This window comes from Dermacentor variabilis, chromosome 4 (genome assembly GCF_050947875.1).
Source record: "Dermacentor variabilis isolate Ectoservices chromosome 4, ASM5094787v1, whole genome shotgun sequence".
Taxonomy (NCBI): Eukaryota; Metazoa; Arthropoda; class Arachnida; order Ixodida; family Ixodidae; genus Dermacentor; species Dermacentor variabilis.
In genome coordinates this window covers 127,334,989-127,362,708 of record NC_134571.1, presented here as the reverse complement: position 1 = coordinate 127,362,708, position 27,720 = coordinate 127,334,989, and the positions used below count along the sequence as shown (strand labels likewise).

Sequence of the window (27,720 nt, the reverse complement as noted above, 5' to 3'; positions counted from 1 at the left end):
ATGCTTAGTCAGGGCCACCACAACCAGTCCATTTACCACTTCTTGTTCTGCATGTTTATAACCTTTATGCCTCCATCAACTTTCTGCATCGCTATTGCACACCTTCTTAGAAAATCAAGTACTTTGAGACTAGGACATGCAAACTTTGTCGAACTTGTAGTGTGGCTGAAGGGTGCAAGTACAACATTATAGCATTTACGCTAAGATTCTTAGCACTGACATGCATACATTTATGTGTAACTTTATCTGGCTAACCTGAGTAATGCATTATGAACGCATTCTTTATGTTAATCTTATGCATCTTGGTAGAACCAAGTAATACTGGGCGACACAATTGGTTGTGTGTCCATCTACTGCTTCCTTGAGCATTGGTGTATGATATCCTAAACTATGTTTCTGTATCATCATGTTCAGGTACAGTACATATGCACTTCACTACTGCACTTCACTATTGCACTAGTAGAAAGGCTTCAAGGCTTTTCCTAGGCATTCAATAACCACTCTGTTTGTATCCCTACAAACGTAAATGAGGAAGCAAATAAAGCTTAATTCAACCTTACACTATAAAGACAACCGCACATTTTGGAAGGAAATGCTTATTTTCAGCATTTATGTTCTTGCTGGCATAGAAATGATGCTGGCCCACTCTTTGCACGAAGCATGTGCTTGCTGTACACTGCTGAGCACTCCACGCAGTGTCAGAGGACGACCGCCTAGGTCAAAAGATCAAAGACGGCAATATTGTGGCATTAACCTGTAAAAAACATGCCCACAGAAAAGACAAGTTGCAAGTAAACTCATTAAATGAGGAAATACTTTTTGAGAGATACTTTGAGTCTTAGTGTTGATGGTGTTCTTCTGTTCTATAAAAGTATTACCTAATGCAAGAATCTCGCATCTTGCAAAAATTATTCCGTACATCTAATCAATTGAATATTGGTAGCTGGTGCTATCATATGGTGACAACTCCATTTATTTTCATCGTGGCAGAAATAAAGAAAAGATGTGAACTCATTTACCCTCATCACCATATTTATAGTCACTTGCACAAAGCTTTATAACCATGAATGCTTTCAAGCTTCATGAAAGCTGCCCTAGGACTGTGAGAAACGCCATAATTGTAGACTCTGGATTTTCACCACTGAGTCACCCTCCTCCTGTCTCCCCCAAACCATAGCTAAGAATGAAATATATGACCATGTGCTCAGCAGCAGAGTGCTACAATCAAGGCGCCATTGCAGGAGGTATCAGCAGTGGCTTCATTCAAAAATTGTTAAAAGCAAAGGCCACAGATACCGCAACACCAAACGTGAACATTGTTGTGAACTACTATAAGTGCCTGTTGGTCCGTGGGCATAAATGCCTGTCCCATAAAATAAAGAAGCTTTGTGCAACTTCATATCTTGGAACGTGTCTCTATCCGCCACCTGAGGATGCGCTCTCTAGTGATCAGGCTCCACCGAGAGACTTTCAGTACTGTGGAAGTAATGCAGGCTGTGTTAAATAGTTGATTACAATTTATGCCAGTCTAGTATCATTGAATTAGTTCAATCTATTTCCCAGTAAGAACGGATATTTGTCTTAATAAAAATTAGCAAACATAATTTTTGTTTTATCTCCATTGGTAACAGCAGTTGGCATGCTGACCTGCCTGCATTAGCTTTCAAAGTACTGAGAGCAGCAAGTACTGCTTTGTGCTTGCCAAGGGAGTGGAGTTAGCATGTGCGCAAAGAACAAAACTGCTTATGAAACTTTGAAGACATTGGCAGAAAACTGTAAGAGGCAGTGATCATAGCTAGAAGATGAGCAAGCCAATATCTTCGAGATAAATAACGAAACCCCAGCCGAAATAAAGGTTGCATCCTAAAAGACTACTGTTCTTGAATTTTTTTATAAAAGTACTTTTAAATATGTAGATTCAGTGTTCAGCTTAATTGTTGTGCACAACTTATCACAAGATGCTGTACATTTAGCAACATCTTCCAGTTATACTTAATACATCATCAGGTTCATAATTGTTTTGAAGCATGTTAGCTTATTGGAATAATGAGCACAATTGAATTAAAATACATGTAAAACAAAGAAAATTCAATCGTATGTTTTTTCAGTGCCTCCAGTGTAGAGGAGAGGCAGTTTGTTCTAGCACGTTCATAAAGTTCTGAATAATATTTAAATGAGGCTTGAACATCAGGAAAATACATTTACATTGTCAATGTAATGCATAGGCTGTTTTGGTGGATGTGAACTATCCTTTTCTTAGTAATATATTCTGCTACCAGTGACTGATGCTATAGCATGTCACCTCTTAATTGAACTGCAGCATCACTGACAAAATGTTGCCCTGCCAGAAATCGTGATGAGTTTATGTAGCAGTGAGTGGCTGATATATAAAAACTGAGAGGAAAGTTAGAAAAATTGTGAAGCATTGATTTATTTAGTGGCTTGCCACACTGTTGTGGCTCAGGGTAGCGTTTAAGCCAAGAATCCTCCACGTACATTGATGAGTACATCCGGGAGTAGGAGCAAAGGAAAAAAAGTTTACTTCACATATTTTGCACTGGCTCCATATATGGAAGCCCACTCCATGTAGGAGCACATTCTATGTCTGAGCTCACATCAGGAGACATCAGCCTCCCTGCACCAAAGGTGTCTGCTTTTTAAAACGGCCGTCTACTCTAGAAGACTAGGCTGGGGAATCCGATGACTGTTTCTCGGCCAATCATGATCGTCAAATTGTTCACAATATCCCTGCCCTGATGTCGCACCGTTCCGCCGGACTCTGCCTACAATGTTGCACAATCGCCCCCACACATGAGGCAACCACGTGGAAATCTGGGAAACTCAAGTCGACACAGTTCCCACAGTAGTCCTCGATGTTGTCCCCTTTCATCAATTAGTGAGCTCTCAGTGACGGTCAGCTTGCAGTGACCCTTCGCGGTTTTTACCACGTCTACAGAATCCGGTAGACGTCACCTTGAGGGAAGCTTCTTTGTTGACCCGTCAACAGCCAGTGTCAGGGTTCTGCGTCAGTGTCTGCATGGGTGCCTTGCGGGAAACACTTAAGGAATGCCATTTGCCATGTTAAGATGTAACGACACACTTTCCGTTGGTTCCACCATAACAAGTGATGGCTGCAGCCAGTGCAGTCTTAACCGTTCACCTTCTATCAGCCTGCTGTTAACTGCCTGTGCCATTGCCTGACCATACCTTCACTTGTGACGTCTGGTTTGACGACTTCATATAACTGTTGTAGGATATGTACAGCTGTCAGCTTCTTTGTATGCAATAACCTAATTATGCCACAACCTTTGCAGCCAGTGGGACTCTACCAGAGCAGCCATCTATTATTCCGCATCATTTAACAGAAACTGCTTCTGTCACACCGTGCTCAAACGAAATTCATGCCAATACAAGCTCTCCCTGATCAGGCAACTAGTGCCGTCATTTCGGTCTTCCAGAAATATAGCTGGTAAGAAGAGTTTAGGCCAAAAGACATTCTTAGTTAATGGAGGTTCCAGTCAATCAACAGTTTGTTGCAGTTCAGACAGGATGTGACATTTTGGTTTTTGTGACTCTAGGCTGGTAGCATGACACTGACCACTGACATACAAAACTTGATACTGTGCTATGGCGAATTCCTAATTAAGTATACGTTGTCACATCTGAAGAAGTGGCCTATACATCACCCTAATATAGGGACTCATTTCTTTTCATTGAAAAATTTATTAGAGCATACTTTCTGGGCAGTGCTCATATGCTATTGTTGTGCAGCACGAATGCATAAAAAAGAGTAATTATCTAAAAATAGTAGTCTTGCATCTGATCTGGTAATTGCTTATAATTATTAACATAAGCATAAATTGAATGCTATTTCTGCTATTGGCTGGCTTACATAACCTGAAATTTTTTAGAATTATTCAAGCAAACTGAAGGTCTATATAAACATCCTGCTTTTACAATGAAACTTTTATTTTTGATCAAGTTTCCTTCAATTTGGTGATAGTTGTTTAATCAAGGCATTTGACAGCCAAAGTTCACCCTCACGTCAAGCCAGACCCATATTGTCTTTGTTTACAGACATTTAAACTTGGAAGTACTCTCGTAGGATACTGCTGAGATGAATTCAATGAAATTTGTTTAATATAAGTGAAAACGTCTGATTAGTAGGTCTCAAAATCTGTCTTAAATGATTAAAATTTCATTGGCAAGCTGAAAATTTCTGTGTAATAAAATGGATATCAGCTAGGAAATAAATGTGTTGAATTATAGCTCAAAATGATCCGCTGTTTTGTTGCATGAGCTTTTAGAATAAAAGTAGTATTTGCCAAATGTTAGAACAATTCATGTGAATAAGTCGTATTTCATCACTTTGATGGTTTTATCAAGTACAACTTGTCGAATTTCAATATGAATCTTTGTTACGAAATTAGCTTTGTCACTTTTTGTGTTAATTTTTAATTCCTATTATTTTCTACACTTTAAATTAAGCCACAATCAAATTTTGACTCACACTGGCAGCTACTAAGTTTTTGCAATCGTTAAATGTAATGCATTTTCTTTAAATCAGTTTAATGCCTGTTTAAAGACCCTTCCTGCTTTTCACTTGTAGTTAAACGGAGTCATTAGAATTGGATGTGTGCTAGATGTTCATATTTGAACACGATCGGTTTCAAACATGAACATCTAGCGCTCAGCTAATCCTAATGTCCCTGTTTAATTACTAGTGAAATGTAGAAAGGGTCTTTAAATAGACATGTAACCAATTTAAAGAAAATGTTCGAATTAGATCTGTGCTAAATAGTCATGTTTGAACACGATGGGGTTCTAACATGAGGCACATGCGGCATCTGATCACATTTGTTGGTGTTACTTCCCTAGGTCTATAGGAAACCACTGCTTGATTGTAATTCTAGTCATTCAAAAGTCGTAAAACAAGGGATAGCACATTCAGCTCTCAGGTGAGCTGAAACAAAGTCATGTACACGTAATTCATGCAGCCAAGTTTCTCGCAGAAGATCGAGAGGCTAAAGCAAGCTGGCTTTCCCAGTCAAGTGCTGCCCAGAACTTGCGAGAAGTTTTCAAAAGGACTAAAAGATCAGGTCGGTACAACAGGAAAATAAACAAAAAGGAAAAAAGGTTTGCTGTGGTGCCGTACATTCACAAGTTGTCACATTGTTTGAGGAATGTTGCCAATAGATATGGCGTAAACACAGTGTTCTCAGCTTAGGAGAAGCTGTCAAGGATTTGCCCACTCACTAGAAGGAAACTCGAGTGGTGTAATAACAGACAATGTGGTTGCGACACAAAGAACTTGTCAATGTTTGCACTTTGCGAGACTGGGATTATTATTTTTTTTTTATTCAAGTACCATAAAGGCCCATGCGAGCATTACATAGGGGTATTACAATGAATTAGTGATATATACAGTATACGCATTTAAACAGATAATGCAAGCTAAAATAAAAAGAACACAAGCGGAAAAACAGGAAAACAAACAAAAAGAAACCAGTAAGAGCAATACAACTACACGTTCTAAACGCTGAGGATACATATAGATTTAAAATGGGTGTTACACAATATCAACGTAACTTGGTCACTTTATACATAAAAAAATTCTTGATAAAAACGTACAATACCAGCAGATACCGCATGAAACAATGAAAAGCACAAGCAGGAAAAATTTTATGCAGTGCAAGTGACTCTGTGCTAACCTAGAACAAAGCCATTTGCGCAAGGAACATCAAAATATGGTGAGGAAAAAAAGTAAGATAAGAGTAAAAAAAAAAAAAGGATGCACAACAACACAGTGATGCCTATAACAAATGAGCAAGAGAATACTATGTTAGTACGTTAAAATCCTGTTTTAGTTTTGCTAGGAAATCATCGTGACTTAGAGCTGATATGATTTAATTTGGTAACATATTCCAATGATATATCGCGAGAAAGAGGGGCGAGTGTCTCAAGAAGTTAGTGCACGAAAGAACGGGCTGTACTTTAAAGGAATGATCAAGGCGTGGGAAGATGCGATGGGCGGGCCTGATGTGGCATGCGCTGAAAGACGACCTGCAGTGATATAGTTTGTGAAAATGGGAAAGAAGTCCTATCAGCCTTCGGTTTTCTAGCGAGGGGAGATTTAGAGATATCTTTATGTTAGTGATGCTAGAAGTTTGCGAGTAATTTTTCGTGATGAAGCTGGCTGCTCTGTTTTGGACCGACTCGAGCTTGTTTATGAGGTACGATTGATGCGGATTCCAAATAAAAGACGCGTACTCCATTTTCGAATGAACTAGTGTCGTATAGGCTAATAATTTAGTGGACTTGTTTGCCGAGAAAAGGTTACGCCTAATGTAGCCAAGGGTTTTACAAGTGCTGCTAGTAATCGCATCGATGTGATGATTCCATGAAACATTTGAAGATAAATGGATTCCCAAATATTTTATTCTTTGCGCATATGCAATACTGATGTCGTTCATCACGTAACGGGTAACCCTAGGGTTACTAGATCTAGTGAAGGCTATAGCCTTAGTTTTTGAAACATTTACTTCCATTTGCCACTGTTTACACCAGTCGGTAATTTTCGCGAGGTCAGATTGCAAAATCTCAGTGTCGAAAAAGTTAATTATTCGTCTATAAATTACGCAATCATCTGCAAATAGTCTTATTGTAGATTTAATATTGTTTATCAGATTTCACTTACAAGTGGAAAATCGTATCTCGGACAGAGTGGCAGATGCCTCAATATCCGATTAAAAGACCACAATAAATATTTAAAGAAGTCTAGTGCATCACATATATTGCCACACTGTCACACATGCAGCTGTACACCTATGTTGGCAGGTACAGAGGTCCTTTCTAGACATAGATACCAAACAACTCACAAAATAATCGGAGCTTTTCATATTAAAAGAATGGGTGACGCATGCGTGAGCCAGGCTTCAGTTTTGTTGTCAGACAATGAATATGCATATCTGCTTAGTACGTGTGCTTACCAATACATAATCTGTTACATTAATTTTTGTTGCCTTTCTGGTTTTGTTTTGTTTTTCCGGAAGATATTAATGTTTGAATTTGGATTTCTTTTAACTTTGATGCTTTGTTCACCTTCATATTCTTGTTTCACCACGTGTTCCTTTGGATTCTATCAGTCTTAATTGCAATCACTTCTATACAATCTTTTTCAATAAAATCTTCCAATTGAAAGTCAGTGCTCGATTGTCTTGTGTATGTTGTCTGTGTCTTCATCCATTTGTGCTGCAACAAAATTATGTTACCGTACCAACTCGCCCAACTATCAATCTTATTACTCTAGATGTTTCTCATACGAGGCCGATTTTTATTTTTTAACAACAAAGCGACTCCGCTTTGGCTTCACTCTTGGAACTAGCAATGTAGTTAAAGGGAACGGCGAAATTTGACCATCTGCTAGACTTGTTATAATGTGCCCAAGCATTAGGCACTTGTTGAAACTAACTGAGCACAGGTCAGCACCAGATGCAATGGCGTAGTATGCATTTGCAATAGCAAAAATGCCACAGTCATAGCCATTCCGTTGGCATTGTGCTGCTTTTGCATCCACATCTAGATAGTTTGAAGAGAGATTCATTATATTCATTACCTGGTGCACTACGCTAAGTAAAATGTTCTGATCAAGTGAATCGTGCAGGAAGATGGTGTTTTTTGGGGCTCCGTAATTTGTCACTGTGGCCCAGTGCCCAGGATTTGGAATGTGTAGAATTTGGACAAAGGTACTTTGCTTCTTGAACTTCAGTTTCTGCCCAAGCAGAACATCCTGAAATTTGCATCTGTCAGGAAATTGCTGAGAAATAATGAATTGTGCTGCACTCACAATCGCATCTGACAACCAACCTGTGCCTTGCAAAGCAATTAGTTCGGAGGGAGTGATCTTGTAAGGGTTGCAAGTAGGAGAACCACAGATAGCCTGGGTAATTGCATCGTTGCATGAGAGCACTGTTTTACATTTGACATGTGGCAGTGAGGTTTGCTGTCCCACACTAGAGCTGTTTGTAACAGCTAGACATCTTTTTTTTCTGACTGCTTTGTATTAAGCGCTGTCCTTTTCTTATGTGGTCGGCCACCAGCCGATTTTACAAGAGGAATGGTGAGCACTGTTACCTGCTGTGCAGTATTAGTTGCTGCTGCGGTAGCCTGACATATTGCATGATAATTTGAAGCTATTAGCAAATCTGCATTTTGTTTGCTTTGTAATTCATCAGCACAGTAATCACTCGCTGTTATGTGTTCTTCTGCAGATGACACTGGAATGCTATCATCTCTTCCTGCCTCACTCTGCAAAATGGTTACCCCTTTGTCACCTTGCAAGCTTGTCACTTCTTGTTCACTGCTCTGTACTGTTTCAGTGAAACTAGAAAGTTTTCTTATTTGTGCCATAGGTTGTAAGATTGTGAAAAAAGTTCTTGCACTCAGCTAGTTTTTCCTCCAGCTCACTTTTGCTATACTGCGCCATTGCAGTTGCAGCCCCTTTAGATATTTCTACGAGACGTGCATATGCATATCTATATTTGGATTCTAATGTATCAAGTTTAGGCCCTACTTTTTTCACTGTACTCAAAGTTAAAATGTTCACTTCATCTTGTGGCTCATCCATTTTAGTCTCCACAAAGTCAGATTTCAGCCAGCGTTGTGGAATACATTATCAAAAAGATTTTCGTTTTGCTTTGAGCTGGCTGCAAGAATATGCCTGCAAGGCAGCCCATACTGCATGTTAAATGTGCATGTGCACATTGCCATTCTCTTTGTGAATACTTAACATTTATTGTTCGCAGAAACAACATGCTGATCACCAGACATTGAATATGTTCCAGGATTTTGTAAGAATGCTCCATATTCTTTACAAACCAATCCCCTAGCATACTGTGTACATATTGTAGACACTACCATACAATATTTGCTCACTTGTGTTGACGCAAAACTTGGTTTCTTTATATTGCGCATGACTGACTGCAAGGGCATTGCAAGTTGCATAGTCTATGAGAGCTTTCACAGCTTCAACTAAGTGCATTTCTCTTCATAAATATTTCTTTAGCTTTTGGTTGTGGCTTTCCATCCTATTATTAGTATTATTTCCTAAACTGTACACATCTGAATGATAAGCATAAGCCCACATATTTTTGCAGCTGTGCCAGTTTTTATAAAAATAATCCAGTAGAGCGCTGTCATTCTTTAGGGCTTCTTTCAAATTTAGTAAGTGTTGTTCATATATGTCAACATTATGTGCAAATACTAGTTTGGTAATTGTATCTTTTACATTATTCTTGTCTAGGCTATTTAACTATGTTGTGAACTTTGTAGTGGAGATATTTTAGCACATGCCATGAACATAATAGCATCCTACAGTCAGGCAAGAGTTGCGTAACTATGTTCATTTTGTTTAAGTCTTTGTCCATCACAGTAACTTTACACTTAGCCTTTATAGCAGGGTTTAATTTCAGAAATGTTTCAAGGAAGGATCTTAGAATTTCAAATGTTTCTCGCTGGACAAAGGCATAACATATAGGTCTGCCATGACTACTTCCATCTTCACACAGAACACAATGCAACACACACCCTTCTGTGTTAAGGTTATAGGTTCCATCAAAGAACAATACTTCTGGATACTTTTCGGCTAATTGAGCCATATGCTGCGACTGTAACATAATGTACAGAAGATCATTCTGTGAATTTTTTTCAACATGGAGTTTCCATCCTGCAGTTTCAGAAGATAATCTGTCTATTTCCTGCAGAAGGAGTGCTCCATGATGTGTGCTGTCTTCTATCTTTTGAACTGGTGCATGATTTAGGTTTCTCACATCCTGTGAAGTAATGTGCTTTCTCATTTTCTTTAGAACAACTTCTCTTATATCTTTGGGATTTGCATTATAAGAAATCGTTTCTCTTAGTTGGTCTTTCTCTAAAGGAGTTAATACATACGATTCATCCTATACCACATGAGAACTTCGGGATCTCTTTTATGGTTATGAGCCTCTGTCATATTCACAATTTCATAAAATGGTTGTGGTGTAGAACGTAGTACAAGTTTCAGTTCAACTTTGCAACCTGTTCCATTGAAGTGTTGGTTTGGACGAATACTCTGCCCTCTTGAACTTGGGTACCCTGAATGGCAACAGGCAAAAGTAACACGAATGTATAAAAATTCTGCTTCGTTAATATCTTTGTCAAAGCAAAATGGATTGTTTTCTGACCTTGAGATACACATGGGATGGAACCCGTTATTTTTCCATTCCTCATAGCTAGCTGTAAATTGTTTGTAGTTGCTGAACTTGCTACCTATAGAAAGACTTCCTCCCCCTGTGAGAGTACAGCCCTGTGTCGATCTCACAAGCTTACATTTTTTTTCATACGGTGGCCTTTAGCTCTCTTGCTGCAGTCCAATGGAGGGCTATCTGGTATGGTCACTTTGGCAGTTGTCTCCACAAAACTTCCATAAGGCATGGAGTAGCTGGTAATACTTACTGCTTCTCTGCTTTGAACTAAAGTTTCAGCTGCTGACTGTATGCTTATTTGTTTTTCTGCAGTACTTTTGGCCAGCGATTCAGCATTGGAATGTTCAAGCATCCAACAGACAAAATCTTCTGTGGACTGTAAAACTGTACTTATGGCATTCATGTAGACCTTGTTATGGTTTTTAACAGTGCCAATTTCAGAACATTGTGCTATGTGATCCGTTGACAGTGCAGCATGGCCTTTAAGACCAAAGCTATTTTTCTGTCTCTCAGGTGTCTTTAAGTTACCTTGTTTTATTACACCATCAGAGTTTTCTGTGTACTCTTCAGCTTCCGATTTCAGGAGGACTTTTTCACTTGCCAAGTGGCACTGCTCTGAGGGCAGAGATTCTGAAAGCTGTGCCACATTGCATTGTTGAAGCCTCCTGTAGCTATTAACTAGGGCACATTTAGAAGCAGCAGCAACAACCGGAGTCTTGCACACTTTGTGTACCCAGACACCACCAACAAGTGCAGGAGCACGTGGAGTGCTTTTTTTACTTGCTGCTTTTTGGTGGCATGCCGTGCTGAAGTGACACCTGTTTTTTCATTTTTCAGTGCATCTTGGCAAACCTGCGAACTTGCGCAGTTTTGTTCAGCCTGATCTGTTGTGCGAGGTTCGAAAAGGTTGGCTGGTGCTATTTCACTGCTCTCTCCAAGTTTTTTAGCTTCTCACTGGAGGATCACTTCACATGCCATGCAGCAATGCTCTGCAGCTGCCATCTCTGGTAACTGCACCATGCTGTGAGCCTTGAGTACCTTACAGCTAGAATCTGGGCCCTGTTTACCAACAGGTGAGGGGTGTGGCACATTGGCGGGCACAACCTTTTGCACCTTGTAGAGCACACACACACGGAATGCCTGTTTGCTGGTCGCTGAGCCGCAGCAATCACCGAGGGTCTGATGTATGCACTTGCACATGTCGAGAGGGCAGGGTATGCGACTGCGGCGTTCAATTCTGCCACCCTTGGTGCCACTTCAGTTTCCTTACTCTGGTGGATGGGGGCAGAAACTAACCTCTGTACAACTGCTGCCCAGGTCTCACTGGCGTTGCATTTTTGGGTGACCACATCACCTGCTGAGCTTCCAAGAACAGGAAAGTTCTAACTTTTCCAGTATTCAAATAGTGCACTGGCGTGGTCACCATAGAAGTGCCGCTCCTTCTCGTGCTCCTTCTGCACCCGGTACTGCCACCACACCTCCTCCTCATGGCTTTTGTTGGTGCCCTTGACCATGGTCGGTTGGTGTCACACTGCAAGTACCCCAGATGCTGAATACACAACAACTACATGTTCACTTTATTGCCACATGCATTATTTGAAAGGGAGGTTGTAAATTTGTGTGTGCAAGTAAAACAAAGCTATCCAATAAAAAAACTATATTCAGTCACTCACCTTTAAGGAAAAAAGAAGTTTGCTATTGTTAAGCTTCAGTACTTCTTTTACTGATTATTTGTATTGTGTGTCACTTTTTTACGTTATTTTAAAACAACAAAATGGCAGAGCAGTGAATGAATAACACAATGTAGAAATAGTGAGTACTAAAAGGCAGCATGCCTTGCGTAGAACTTGATCATCGGTGTCACTTGTGCGAAAATTGACTAAAAATATTTTTTTACCGAAAGCTTCCCTAAAGAGCCAGATAACCGAAATATGCCCTGCTTATATTGGAGATTAAACATACCCACCTTCCTGTCATGCTGTTATAGCTACGGCCTGGTAAGGTGGCTTTTGCTGACGTGAAGCAGCACTTATTAATGTATTACTTTTGGGTATAGGGGAGTATTTACAGTGCCTGCATGGGGCATTACAGTAAGGTGGTGAAAGTATGATCTACAAAGAATAAAGAAGTAGATGTAATTCGTAAAGAAAGCACACTGGCATGCAAGCATGCAATAAACCGAAAAAGCTTAACATGTAACGTGCAAGTTTAACATGTAATTCCACTCAGACAGTATTATACAATAGAAAACAAAAACAAGCAAGCACTGATAAAGTGAGTCATATGGATATCAACAAGTGTACCATATGAGATACTACAAATTATATTTTATGATGATCTGTTTGATCGAGTCACAGATTGTTTAAGAAATAAAAGACATCCAAAATACATCAGCCCCCTTGTTGATGTCAAAGCATGCAGAAATATAGTCTGGTTTTGACATGTATTTATCACAGTTTGACAATCCATCATTAGAAAACATTATCGTGAAATTTCAGAACTTCAAATGAAGTTTCTTCCTTCATTTCTGAAAGGGCACTAAACCAAGGTGACACTTTGCTGCAGTCATGATGAAATCTCTATCATAAGTAGAGGGTATAAATTGCAAGTACACTACACCATGAAATCATGTTGTAGTACGGAGCTTCTAGTATATAAATAACATGTATGCTTGTTTCAAACAACACTACTTAAAGCGACGCTTTCCTTGCTTATCCTCCAACGTTTGGTGTATGTGGCCGCTGCTGTCTCCGGCCGAGTCGCCGGTACTTCGGCAGATCTATTTGTGGATATAAGTATGAAGAATATATGTGCCCCAAATGCACCGGCAAACAGGCTGATATGACTCTGAAATGCTGGCTGACGCGAAAAGCGGAGGAGGAGGATATGGTGAAAGCGTGAGAAGAAGAGCACAGTGCCACGCAAGACGGGTTCTGCTGGTACCACGGCTACAAGTTGGCGCCAGAGTAGCAAAAATGGCACATATGGAAACAAAGCACTGCATGAGTGGAGGTCTGTCTGCGGCGGCTGCTATGAATCGCGTCCACGCATCAGCTACGCGCTGGCTCTCACAATTTCCAGATTAGTGAGGCAGTTGCGCCATACTTCGCTCCGTTTGCAACGTGACGCACAAGATAGATTGTTCGTGCCGGCCAGTATATTGCGAAATGAAAGCGCGTATAGAACTGGGCTCCAATTTCGCATTAGGAAGTGTTAAACCGTCAGTGAATTTTTTGGGGTTGCCACCGGTACAGTTCCGTCGCATTTGGAGCATAATGCGCGAGAAGGCTTGCTCACGCAGTGTCAATCGTAAATTACGGAACTTGCGAACATACATGTTTTTATTTGCTTCTTTTTTTTAACATTTCGCGGTCTTTCTTTGTCAGCCAAAAGAAAGCAAGCATGCAAATAGTTCCTTGTTGAAAATGTGCCAGTTTTATGTTTCTTATAATTGCCTACATTTGCTTCTTTTTAATATAGACTTGGACTAATTCACGATTGCATGATGTGCAATTGGACGGACGCACGCACGCATGCGCGCGCACACACACACACACACACACACACACACACACACACACGAAACAAGAAGACTGCACGATTTGCAAACATCTTAGGATTACTTGTTTGTGAATGACCTGATCGCGAAGCTATTAGGAAAATATTTCGCCTATGATGTAAACTGATGCAGTGGACATATCCTCTATATCAGAACAGCAAAATACTCGCTGTTGCGCACTTATGTAGTTGCAAGGGTTGGAGATTGGGCCAGCTGGTAATGGTGCAGCTTGATGGTCTTTCACTCTGCCTGTCCCTTTTCCTAATTATATGTACACTATGATCACTTTCAATATATATTAGGTTGTAAACAATGTTATTTATTTATTTATTTTGTGTTAAGAAAAACGTTAGAAATAACAATTCCTTCTTTTTGTTCTCAATCCAACAAATTTAATTCGAATGCCTTGAGTGGTTACCCAAAAAACCCGCCGTGGTTGTTTAGCGGCTATGGCGTTGCGCTGCTGAGTACGAGGTCGCGGGATCAAATCCCGGCCACGGCAGCAGCATTTCGATGAGGGCGAAACGCAAGAACAGCCGTGTGCTGTGCATATGGGTGTAATAAAGATACCCATTTGGTCAAAATCCCACTACGGCGTGCCTCATGATCAGATCGTGGTATCAGCACGTAAAATTCCATAATTTATTGGCGAAAAAACAGCACGAAATAAACATGAACAAAGGAGGAACACAGGACAAGCGCCGTCCTGCGTTTAATAAAGCTTTTGGTACTCTTAGGCTTCAGGTAACAAAAACATTAAGTTTTTCATTACCCATATAGCCTGAGGATGCATTTCGAAAGTACACAGGGACATGTGTGCACAAAACGCACTTAGGTCGATCAAGGCTGCCACTTGATCGTGTTTGCTGTATATGTTATGATGAAGGCGTTCAGTGTGGGGCAACTAGTACATGGATGTAGAGGAAATACAGGACACGCATGCAGTGCTAGCTTCCAAAAACAAATTATTTCTGCGAAAGAACGACACTTATACATGCTTCACTTTGCGTCACAGAACTCATCCAAAATGTTAAGAAATAAACACTAATGGAAAAAATGTGGCAAAATAAAATGGGGCTAATATTGTGGTGCCTTATCGCTGAAATCGCTCACATTAATACAGGTGATGGATCGTGTGAATTAGATGTTTTTGTCGCTGTCAATATAAATAAATTAATTTCTTACGTATGCGTTAGGATTGAGTACAACATACACGGTAATGACGTCTTATTTTATTATTCGCCTTGGTTACTCTGCTAGCATTTGTGAACTTGCCGAATGCACCCACGTTCTGCGACATAAAGTGCGCGGGACGTTGTCGCTGTTTCCCAGAAATAAATTGTTGCTAGAAATAAGCTACTGTGTGTCCCGTTGTTCCTCTGTGTCCATTTACTAATTGCGCTCCACTGAATATGTTCGTTCACTTATGCGCATGTCACACGGCACACTTTCGATCCCGATCGAGCTCAAATCGAGATTAAATCGATTAAGCTCGATCGAGATCAAATTTCTTGGTCGCGATTGGCTCTGTTGCACGAGCTGTAGTAGGGAGCCAATCGCGGTCGAGTGTTTTGATCCGGATCTGGCACGATCGCGATTGAAAGTGGCCGTGTGACACCGGTATTAGTATCGCGCTGCACTAAAGTAAAGCCAAAAGCGGCAATCATATTTCCACTGGATCAAGCGCAACGTGTCGCTTTTGCTCTCCAAAGAGTAGCAGACGAAAAGTGCTTGCGGCGTGCAAAGCAGGAGCGAGGAGGAAAGCGCCCGCCGGCCGCCGCTCTGCGTGCGTGGAAGCGGCCGCCGCGCTGAGTGACGGGGGGGGAGCGTAATTTGTGTTTGATCAGTATAACTTCTTGTGGTGAATGACACGTGAAACCAAGTAAGACAACAATCGACAAGCCGACAAGAAGAACCTGTCCATAATTGGTTGCTTAATTCCTTATTTGATTTTGCTTCTTTTCCGCCGCAAGAAGTATAGACCAACAAGCCAAGTAACAATTAGTAATAAATTAAGCATAAATTGCTCAGCGCAATTCTAGCCATGTAAACTCCGCCAGTTTGTATAATTTTCTTAAACGAGGGCTGACACAAAAATTTTGTGGCCTGTTTTCTTTTTTTTCTCTCTCTTTCCAGGTAGTTGACCTCTCATAATCACGGTTACCATGTCGCCGAAGAAAACACAGGAGAACCCGCTTTCGCCTTTTGTTGGCTCCGCATTCCATGTTCACGATATCGTGACCATCTGTTCTGTAGAAATAGGCTACAATACGCCCACCTGTTCAAGGTTTTTATTACGAAACCACAAATATTGTTACGTAATATCCGTCCCTGTTTCTTTATCAAGTACTCTGCTGAGTATCACGGTAGTGGGAACAAACATGGCACTCAGTCGACGAACAGTTTTACCTCAATTAAACATAGGAAATTTATTGTAGAACATTTTCCACTTTCTTGAAAACGCAGACACGATAAGTAAGTCACACACACACACATGTGTGTGTTTTGATCTTCTACCATTTGTGACTTTTTTATCGTGTCTGCGTTTTGATCATTTACAATTGGAACAAAATGTTCAATCAACTGGGGAGCATCGCAATGAAAGAAGTAAATGACGATGACATATCAGTGGGACAGAGGAATCTAGAGAACTAAAAAATTATAGGCCCATTATAGGCCCATTAGCTTACTCCCAGTATTATATAAAATATTTACCAAAACAATCTCCAACAGAATAAGGACAACACTGGAATTTAGTCAACCAATGGAGCAGGCTGGCTTCAAGAAAGGTTACTCTACAATGGTCCACATCCATGTCATTAACCAGGTTATCGAGAAATCCGCAGAGTACAATAAACCTCTCTATATGGCTTTCATAGATTACAAAAAAGCATTTGATTCCGTAGAGATACCAGCAGTCATAAAGGCATTGCGTAATCAAGGAGTACAGACCGCTTACATAAATACCCTAGGAAATATCTACAGATTCCACAGCCACCTTAATTCTACACAAGGAAAGTAGGAAGTTACCTATAAAGAAATGTGTCAGACAAGGAGACACAATCTCTCCAATGCTATTCACTGCGTGCTTAGAAGTATTCAAGCTGGGAAGGCTTAGGAGTAAAGACCGACGGCGAATACCTCAACAACCTTCGGTTCACCGATGACATTGTTCTATTCAGCAACAATGCAGACGAGTTACAACAAATGATTGAGGACCTCAACAGGGAAAGTGTAAGAGTGGGACTGAAGATTAATATGCAGAAGACAAAGATAATGATAAATAACCTGGCAAGGGAACAAGATTTCAAGATCGCAGGTCAGCCTCTAGAGTCTGTGGAGGAGTATGTTTACCTAGGTCAACTAATCACAGGGAACCTGGACCATGAGAAGGAAATTCACAGAACAAGAATGGGTTGGATCGCATACGGCAGACATTGTGAGCTCCTGAATGGGAGCTTACCGTTATCATTGAAAAGGAAAGTATACAATCAGTGCATTTTATTGGTGCTGACATAGAGCGCAGAGACTTGGAGGCTGACAAAGAAGCTTGAGAACAAGTTAAGGACTGCACAAAGAGCGATGGGATGAAGAATGCTAGGCATAACTTTGTGGAGACACACTCCGCGCATACTTCTGAGCTTCCTCCGTCTTCTTATCATCTGGCCCGGCATAACACAGCTGCACGCTGGACTGCATGGTCGATAAAACATAGCGCCGCCGCCACGTCACCCGAGGTATACGTCACTGACGGTGGCTATAAAAACAGGCTGCCTGGCTGAGAAAGACCGCCTTCTACCTACCGCTACTGTGACGAACGTAGCGTTGGTATGCCCGTCCGCTGCCATCGTTAGTCGAAGAAAGAAGCGTTACGTTTTTACGTTGGGATTCGTCCTTCGGCAGACATGACATCCCACATCTGGTGACCCGGACAACGAACAACAATGCATCGCCATGGACGGAAAGATGCCCTTCAACGACAGCTGGAACTTCTCAACAGACAGCTTCACACGCAGCAAGAGGTGATCCAGAAGCAAGAGCAACAGCTTCAGGGAAGGCACGACCAGCTCAATGGTTCCGTGCAGCAGCATCCTGCCGGCTCCGCCGAGGACGTCACAACCCCGGCAGATGGCATCCCGCACGCTGCCCCGCAAGGCGTCTGGCGTGTCGCTGTCAAGCTTCCGCCGTTTTGGGCCGACTCGCCCAAGGTATGGTTCGCCCAAGTCGAGGCCCAGTTCTCCCTTGCGCACATCACACAAGACCGGACCCGCTACGATTATGTCGTCGCCCACCTCGATGCCCACTACGCCAGCGAGGTCCAGGATATCCTTGCCAACCCACCAACGGCCAACCTTTACGAACACCTCAAGATGGAACTCATTCGCCGCCTGTCACTCTCGGAAGACCAGAAGGTGCGACAACTTCAGTCCGAAGAACTTGCCGGTCTGCCTTCGCAGCTCCTCCGCCACATGCGTGCTCTCACGGGCAACATGGAAGTCCAGGATTCCTTACTGCGAGCACTTTGGCTTCAACGACTTCCACCGCACGTCCAGGCAATTATGCAGGCTCAGCTTACGCTACCTCTCGACCAACTCGCCGGGATCGCTGATCGCGTCATCGAGGTCTCTTTGCCGCCGTTGCCGCCCACCGTCCAGGCTGTCGCCGCACCGCTGAACACCATAGAGCTTGCGCGGCGTATCGACGATATCAACCAACAGCTCAGCTCCATTCAAATTGGCGTGCGATGCTCTACCAATTGAGCTACCGCGGCATACGCGCCTCTGCATGCCTCGTGGCTGACCGCTATGTCTGGCCCTCCATGCAGCGGGATTGCCGCACCTGGGCGCGCTCCTGCATTCAATGCCAGCGTGCTAAAGTCACCAGGCATGTCACTTCACCACTCGGCGCATTCCCCCAGACCTCTGGTCGGTTTCAACACGTCCACCTTGATATCACAGGGCCCTTGCCTCCAGCTGAACGCTATCGCTACTGCCTCACCGCCATCGATCGGTACACTCGATGGCCTGAGGCATGGCCCCTCGAGGGAATCACTGCGGAAGACGTCGCCTCGGCCTTCTTCGCCGGCTGGATTGCCCGCTTCGGGCCCCCTCGCCGCGTCACCACCGACCAAGGACGACAGTTCGAATCGCACCTTTTCCGGCTGCTCGGGCTGACCATCGGGTTCAAACGCTCGTGGACCACCAGCTACCACCCATGCGCCAAGGGGATGATCGAACGTTTCCACCGACAGTTCAAAGCAGCCATCATGTGCCACCCAGACTCAACCTGGCCTGAAGCCATCCCAGCCGTCACCCTAGGTCTTCGCGCCACCTTCAAGCCCGACATTCCGGCTACACACGCAGAGCTTGTCTACGGGGAACCCCTCCGTCTCCCAGGCGAATTTCTCACTGCACCGCCATCCACCTCCGCGACGTCAGATCCCACCGATTTCATCGCCCGGCTCCGACGCACTATCGCTACCCTCCGCCCGTCACCTGCAGCTCACCACTGTAAGACCGCCCCCTTCGTCTTCAAGGATCTGGCAACGTGCTCGCACACTTTTCTCCGCGACGACACCGTCTGCTGGCCTTTACAGCCACCTTACAGCGGACCCTACCCAGTTCTCTATCGCGACAACAAAATCTTCACCCTGCGCATTAAAGGGAACGCCGTCCGCGTCTCTATCGACCGGCTGAAGCCGGCCTACACCGATTCCGCCGAACCAGGGAATAACAGTACACCCACAGACGTCCATCCACGAACGCCAACATCGCAGCCTGCTTCTGTCACTACACGCAGCGGACGTCGCGTACGCTGCCCAGATTTTTTCAAGCCCTGAGGGCTCTCCACTCTGCGGGGGGGTGATGTGGCGACACACTCCGCGCATACTTCTGCGCACCCTCCGTCTTCTTATCATCTGGCCCGGCATAACACAGCTGCACGCTGGACTGCATGGTCGATAAAACATAGCGCCACCGCCACGTCACCCAAGGTATGCGTCACCGACGGTGGCTATAAAAACAGGCTGCCTGGCTGACAAAGACCGCCTTCTACCTTCCGCTACTGTGACGAACGTAGCGTTGGTATGCCCGTCCGCTGCCATCGTTAGTCGAATAAAGAAGCGTTACGTTTTTATGTTGGGATTCGTCCTTCGGCAGACACGACATCCCACAACTTTAAGAGACAGAAAGAGAGCAGTTTGGCTCAGAGAGGAAACGGGCATAGACGATATTCTAATAGACATGAAGAGAAAAAAATGGCGCTGGGCAGGTCATGTAATGCGCAGACTAGATAACTGTTGGACCATTAGGGTAACAGAATGGGTACCAAGAGAAGGGAAGCACAGTAGAGGATGGAAAAAGACAAGATGGAGTGACGAAATTAGGAAATTTGCTGGTGCTATGTGGAGTCGGTTGGCGCAGGAAAGGGGTAATTGGAGATCACAGCGCAGGGAGAGGCCTTCGTCCTGCAGTGGTCATGAATAGGCTGGTGATGATGATGAGAGGAATCTAGTCTTAACATACTAATAATGTAACAGTAACAGTGTCGCTCACCTGCTTTGACTATTCTATAAAGAAAAAGGCACTGTACTCCGATTCCCACTTGGGAGCATGTCGGCGCCCTTGAGAAAATGCCTTGGCGGTGAGGCCAAAGCCAGAGGGAGGGGGTATGTACATGTTGGGTCGTCGAAGCAGATGACCGCTGTAGCACCACACCAGGCAGGTCTCCTCCAGGTACTGGAAGGCCCAGAATGGCATCTCCCAGGGAACAGCAGAATGAGCCCACTTGAAAGCTGGCTTGCGGACGGCAGCGGTGAAGCGGGAGCACAGGGCAGGAGCATAGGAGTTAAAGACAAAGGTCCAGATGTTGTGACCGCTGGCAAAGTGACATTTCTAATAGGTTCATTTACAAATGGGCACAATCCTCCTCCTATCACCAACAAAAGACGGTGAGTCCTTACCAAACATTATAGACTATGCAAGCCTAGCATGAGCGATTCATTTGAGCAAATCAAAGCACACATTTTCTTTCCAACATCCTTATTGGTCTCTTCCATTAGACTTTCCTTTCCCTTGCTTTCCCTTTCCCTTTCCTGGCTCTTTTCCTCTTACACCCATTTCAAGAAACAACAATAAAGTGCACAACACTATAATACAAGCGAGCGAACTGCCACTTTCCCCTTCCTTCCCGACACATACATGGCCTGTACATACCAAACACATTTAGAGTTTTAGAATAGGGGCCCCAAAGAGCTTTGCGGTTGTTAGCGTTGGCGCACGCAGGAGTGAAGAGTAGAGATGGGTCGCTCAGGAGCGAGCCAGATCTTTTGAGTCGCTCTTCTAGAAGAGCGAGTGAGCCATGGCTCAGTAAAAGTGAGCAGCAGTTCTTTTGGAGAGCCGGCTCAGTGAGCCGTAATGAGCTGTGCCGAACTGTTCCGTCAGAGCTGGGTGTTCTGCTGGGTGCGATTTGCGCGCCATCTATTAGCAGTGCGAGAAAGCTGGTTGAGAGCCGGTTCTCTCTCGTTCAGTGAGCCGTGCTGAACCGTTGCGTCAGAGCTGGGTGCGATTTGCACGCCATCTATTAGCAGTGTGAGGAAGCTGGTTGAGTGAATGGGTCAGCATGGCTCAGTGAACGAGAGAGAAGCAGCTCTCCAAAAGAGCTGGGTCTTTTGGCAAAGTGTGCATTGCTGGGCGAGTTGGTTGAGATACATTCCGAGCAAAAGAGCGCTCGCAGAGCACTGTATATGTTGTCCTCGCTTTGTATTGTCCTGCGGTGTTGTGTCTTCCTTGTCGTGCATTGTCTGCGAGCGCTGTTTTGCTCAGAACGTGTCTTCTGGCAAATCATTCGCAAAGGATGGCACCGTTCGTTGACAGTTGTTGTTCGAGCGATGTCTCACGACTCCCACCGATCGTGCATCGTGAGGTGGTGCAACATTTAGAAGGTATTAGTACAAATACCTATAACACGGTTATTCTACTAATGGACATATCATGTTTTTTAAAGCCAAATAACGAGACCCTATAGCAGAGGTTACAGTGTAACCTGTATTATGAAGTCTAGTTATTTGGCTTTCATGAAAAAAAAAAACGATATATGCATCAGTAAAATAGCCGTGTAGTAAACTTAGGCATGGTCTTTTCCATTTCTTAAGAGGGGAACAGGGTCTGTCCAGGCAGTGTTTGAAGATGGGGACAATTGAAGAATGCAGATGATGAAGAGAGGAAAAATATTTAAATAAATGTACAAAGGCAAACTGAGTTACAGAAGCAGAGTCACACAGACGGCTGAACTAACTAACTAAAAAAAAGGTAATTCTCACACAGAGAACACACTACAAGACCTTACTTATCGACCCACATGTTAAAGCCTAGGTACTTGCAGAATTACAAGCCACTGCACGGAGCCTCTAGCTAAACTAGACAATACTGACTTGATACTTCTAATGCATTTGCTTGCGTTTTTGTAAGGTTTACAAACACAGAAGTTAGGGCGGCCGTATTTCGAGGCCCGTTCTAAGCTTCGATAACCAATGAAGGTAGCCACAGCCTCTGAAGTTTGCCACAACCTCGAGCCCAGGGCTTGGCTACAAGAAAAACAAACACAGAACGAAAAAATTCCGAAAAACCTCTCCTTACGGGAGCCCTTGCCCTTATCGCACGATGCTCTTTTCCTTCCCCGCCGCACTTGGGCGTCGCCTTTGAAGGATGACAAGTTTTTTTTTTTTTTCTCAGCTAACTGGCCGGACCATTAACCCACTGGCTCGTCGCAGAAATGTCAGATGGTGGAGGCCCACGACGCCTCGGCGCCATCAAGAATGCCAGCAAAGGAAAGGGCCCTTCGTGGAACACGTGGCAGTTCGCATATTTCCGCAGAATAAGCGGCATGGAGAGCCCCTGCCGTGGGAATGGAGCATCGAAACGAGCAGCGCACATGCTCATTGTGTGTGCCACGCTTGCTTTCTTGGTGCACTGGTGGATGTGCGCGCTTAACAAAGCTAGGAGCCTTGGGCCATCACAGGAATGCTGTCAAGCGGACAGTGACTTCTACACCTTTGTTAATGTTTGCGGGGAGACAACTGGGTGGGGAGCTCGGTGCTTTACAGGGAACTCTCGGCATAGACCGGAAGCCCACAGTGGCCTCGCGCTAAAAAAAAAAAAAGAACACGTTCATGAAGCGCGGCCTTATACGTGTTATAGGTACTTTCGCTATGTATTGAGAATATTTATCAATTATTTATTTATTTTAAAAGCGCAAATTTTTGCATTGTAATTAACCTTTATTTTCTGATATTGGGGATAGAATGCAAATGATACTCTATAAGAGACAGAATGCGATGCATTTCTCCAGAAAAAAACTTAATCGTCATTACAGGAGCTTTCTGTTGTTGTGGTACTTTAAAACCCACTTTGTCAAAATAAGAATAAAAACTAAATTTCATTTCAACTTTATATTTTGCTGACCTTATCAGAAGTGAGACGACTCCTTTTTTCTGTACAAATTTGGCCAGCTTTAGAAAATATTCTTTCACAGGGTACACTTGTCACCGGTATACAAAGCCTTGTTAAAGCCAGTGCATACAAGTTCGGGTAGGTGAATTTTCTACTTTCCCACCACTTCAGCGGATCATTCTTACAGTTCAAGTACAGCTCGTTGAGGTATTATTTACCTCAACGACGGCCTGAGCTGTAAGGTCTTGGTTTCCTTGCAAGGAACTCAAACTTGCGTCAAACTCATCCCATACCGGGGTCTGAACAGGCGTTGCGGGCTCAATGCTTGGTCCAGGCTGTGTACTTTGGATAGTCGCTTTTACCCTCAAAACAAGCGATTTCTTAGTCGCCTTAAACTTTGCATCATCCCCAAAGCCTTGCGACTTTAACCGTGGGTCCAAAATTAGGGATTGAGAAATTAACTTGTTTCTCTGTTTCTAAATTGCCGTGTCAGACCATCTATGAGTTCGTTTGCAAGCTTTGCAATAGCCTCAGGAGTGTCTCTATTAGTCTCAAGATAATGTTTTACTTTTCTTGTCATTATTCTGGACAAAACGGTCGTTTCAGACAATGACACATTTGCTTCAGCAGAAATTTCTGTTACATCATTAAATACTGACAACACCTGAATAGCATGGGCCAGTTCTGTCCATTCTCGTTCTTCTAACTGCTCTTTGCAACCAAGTAATGCCAGAGTTGAAATGAGTGGCTCTTTGTTTCCAAGTCACCTCTCTAACATGTCAAAGGTGGAATTCCACCGAGTGGGAACATTTTGCTTTAAGTTTATTTTTGTTCAATGAAGCTTGCATCTCGCGAAGTTTCACGAGTGCCGAGTTGCTTTGCTTGAAGTACTGGACTATGGACTTGGATTTTTCAAGTTTTGCCCCAATGGATGCCAAAATGGCAGCGGTGACCATTAAATTTAAAGCATGCGCAAAACAACCCAGGTGTCGCAGATTTAATTTAATAATGTTAGCAGCATTGTCAGTGACAACTGCACAAATTTTATTTCTCATAGCAAACCTTTCTAGAGCTTCATTTATCCAGGCTGCTATATTGCGACTCGTGTGTCTGTCGGAAAATTCCGAGCATTCAATCAGACACGATCGTAAGCAAGTAGCCTGATCAATATAATGAGCAGTGATGGCATAAAAGCTAGTATTATTAATATTAGTCCATCCATCACACGTCAGGCAAACATCTGGGGCATTGAGCAGAGCCGATTTAATTTTGTCTAGGAGTTCGCTATGAACCGCGGGTAACAAACTATATGTCAGTGTCTTGCGGCTCGGTACGCTGCAATTTGGATTTAAAATATTAATGAATTGTCGAAATTCCTTATCTTCAACCAGTGAAAACGGATGGTACTCTTTACAGATCATTTTCAGTAATTGAACATCAATCAACCTTTTTTTTCCGCGCTGACACTGGTCTAACTGCATCGACATATCAAGTCAATGATGACTGCGAGAACTGGCCTGATCTAGGCCCAGGCATGCGGAACGGGGTTGACGAAGCCGTCAAAGTCAAAGCTGGCGACAGCAGACCACTTTCTGGTGCATCCGAATTGTCCGATAATTCGCTGTGGCTCCTTGAACATGAAGAGCTTGGCAACGGCGCCGAGGACGCAACGACGCTCTCGCCACTTGAAAGTGATCGGGAGCGGCGGGGTTCATCTTGGCCAAAGGGTACTGCGATGTGCTTCTTCGTCAAATGCTGTCAAAGATTTCCAGTCGAGCCAGATGACATAGAGAACACAACTTGACAGCATCTGCATTTCGCCTTGCCGTCCGGCAATTTTGCGAAGTGGTGCCAAATTTCGCTGGTTATGCGATTTGATGACATCATTAATCTAGGAACGAAATAGAAAGGGAGAACGCCGCATTAAAATTTATGCACGAGTTGAAAAGGCGTATTAAAAAAAAAATTGGGGGGTCACTTAAGCTTCGCCTTTAAGAGTGGAACGTGACAGCGTGTTGCAGCGTTGCTGAGGAGTACATGGAACGCCATTGCCTGTTCGGCGCGACGCGTGGCCCGTTGGACAATTTAAGGAATGCACGCCTGTCTCACATATCTCGGTGGACACCCGAACCGGGCCGTAAGGGACGGGAAATGAAATGAACAATTGCTTTTAAGGAAAGGAAATGACGCCCGTCACATTTCTCGCTGGACACCTGGATCGCGCCTGCGTGATCCGGGTGCTATTTGCGCTCGCGCCTGCGCTATTTTCGCTCACGGCCAAAGATGCCGACGACACCGGCTTTTTTGCGACACGAGCTCCTTAACACTGTCGCGTTAAAAAGTCGCAGTTCGCCCGAAGGGCGAGGTATCGACTGCAATATCAAATTAGTGGACAGCCTATATTCCACGCCAAACATCCCAGTAGTTGCGCTCGACCATCTCCAATTTGTAAAAAAAAAAAAAAAGAAAAAAAAATTTCCTGGAACCTTATCTTAATGTGTGCAATCAAAGCCACAAATATTTCTGCCGAAAAAAAATTTATTCGTGAGGTGAGGGCAGTTTGAAGATTTAGAAAAGGAGAGAAACCAGGCGCTGCTCAATCATTAATTTAAAAAAAGCAAATTTTTAGAAAACACTTCACCAGTTTTTTCATTGACATTTGCACAGGTAATGCCTTTCGATATAATTCGGAGCATGCAGCTTTGAAAGGTGCAAATATTGTTGAAAAATCGAAAAATAAGTATGAAAATGTACCATTTTTGCCGTTTTTTTTTTGTTTTAAACATCAAAGTGCTCTCGGAAATTCGGAAATAGCAGTTTTGGTTTTCTAGAAACTGCGTACATCGAAGTAAAAAAGAATATTAAACTTGCAAAAAGTGCGTTTTTAGCCAGAAACACTGGTTAATTTCACCCTGAGGTGGTCGAAGTAAAAATACCAGCAATACCATGGTACATACAACAGTTTATTGTCTTTCATTTCTGAAATTTTTGTCTAAAGCGAGAAAAAAATGTTTGACGTTGAGCTCTCGCGCCGCAAGTTGCGGCGTCTTTTAACGCCTATTCGCCGCAGAGCACGACACTGCCGACAATGTGGCCAGACGAAATGTAGATATCTTGTTTAGCTCCAGCCCTAAAAATGCACGAAACCGAGCGATGGCAAACTGCAGTCGTTCTCTGGCCGGAAGTGTTGCGCCATGCCAGGTGTCGTGTTCTGCGGTGAAGAGGCGTTAACAGACAACGCAACTTGCGGCACGAGAGCTGAACTTCGAACAAAAATTCTTTTCTCGCTTTAAGCACAAATTACCTCGATCAAAATTTCCTAAATGAAATGAAATAAACTGTTCTCCGCAACTCGCTATTGGCCATAAGTGTTGTTCCATTCCAGGTGCCATGTTCTGCGGCGAAGAGGCGTTTAGAGACGCAGAACTTGCGACGCGAGAGCTCAACTTCACAAACTCTTTTCTCGCTTTGAACAAAAATTACTTCGACAAAATTTTCAGAAATGAAACACAATAAATTGTTATATGTACTCCGTTATATCTTGTATTTTTAATTGAACAACAAAACAAAGTTTATACAGCAAAAGAGACGATACAGAGGATTTCACAATCACTCATACGTGCACATACAAAGTGAATTACAAATCCATTGCAACTCGTGCAAAGTAACACTTGGGAGAAATTACAATACAACAAAATCTTTGCACCTAAAGTGCACTAACAGAGAGAGACAAACAAAACACAATTTGTTCACCTGGCACTGCGACAGTCCGACGACCTGAGGGACACGACGGGGCCTATCCGCAGGTTGGCGCACGTTGACTCGCTGGTCCGTGGCTGGTCGAGTGGTGTTCTCCCGGGAGTCGAGTGCGGGGTGCACTTCTCAGAAGCTTAAACGGCGACTCGGGCTCATTTATAGGCGCAGTCCGCGTTTGTTCGTTTCTTCTATACCGCCAAAAGAAAGGGCGGATGTGACATCCCGGACGTGAAAAAACAAAGAACGAATGTGGCGTCCCGGACGTGACGTTTGGGTGAACCTAACGCCTGCATTCCGTCGACCGGGTGAACGCAGATACTGCCATGCAGCAAGGGCGTTACAGCCATTGTATTAACCCATGTATTAACCCCATGGTTACAGCCATGGTTACAGCCAGTACAGCAATCCACACACCCGCTCAAACGACCAGGTGCGCGCAACGCCTGCTTTCCGTCTGTCACAATGATTAATTTTCTACTAAAACAACACGTAAAAAGCCGTTTTAGCTTTATTATTACACAAAAACATGTTTTGTTTAACTATAAAAACTTGTTATTGCATGCACAATTATATAATACCAGTATAATATAATATCAATATAAAGTATCAACGGGCCGCTAAAGTTGGAGAACAGACGACAAGTTTCGCGCTCGCTTTAAAACAGTTTGTCGTCTGTTCTTGCTTTTCTTCCCTTGGTCATGCATTATAGGTGAGT

At 43.4% G+C, this 27,720-nt stretch overlaps 1 protein-coding gene, 1 long non-coding RNA gene and 1 pseudogene across 4 annotated transcripts; all 3 read right to left on the bottom strand.

Annotated features, from left to right (window-relative positions):
* Positions 1-153: 153 nt before the first annotated feature.
* Positions 154-27,257, bottom strand: LOC142579743 (uncharacterized). 3 transcript variants are annotated; one of them, XR_012827438.1, is made up of 3 exons: positions 27,003-27,257; positions 20,355-20,593; positions 154-754 (listed from the first exon to the last, which is right to left on the bottom strand). It is a non-coding gene; the product is annotated as an uncharacterized LOC142579743 (long non-coding RNA). The 3 variants fall into 3 exon arrangements; XR_012827439.1 differs by having other exon boundaries at positions 154-713; XR_012827437.1 differs by lacking the exon at positions 154-754 and adding an exon at positions 10,181-11,772.
* On the bottom strand, positions 5,323-8,059 carry LOC142577655 (uncharacterized; the record flags this gene model as incomplete). The annotated part of the gene is made up of 1 exon (XM_075687128.1): positions 5,323-8,059. A coding segment is annotated over one exon (726 nt), but the record flags the coding sequence as incomplete, so codon positions are not given.
* On the bottom strand, positions 8,044-10,083 carry LOC142577654 (zinc finger SWIM domain-containing protein 3-like; annotated as a pseudogene).
* Positions 27,258-27,720: the final 463 nt, after the last annotated feature.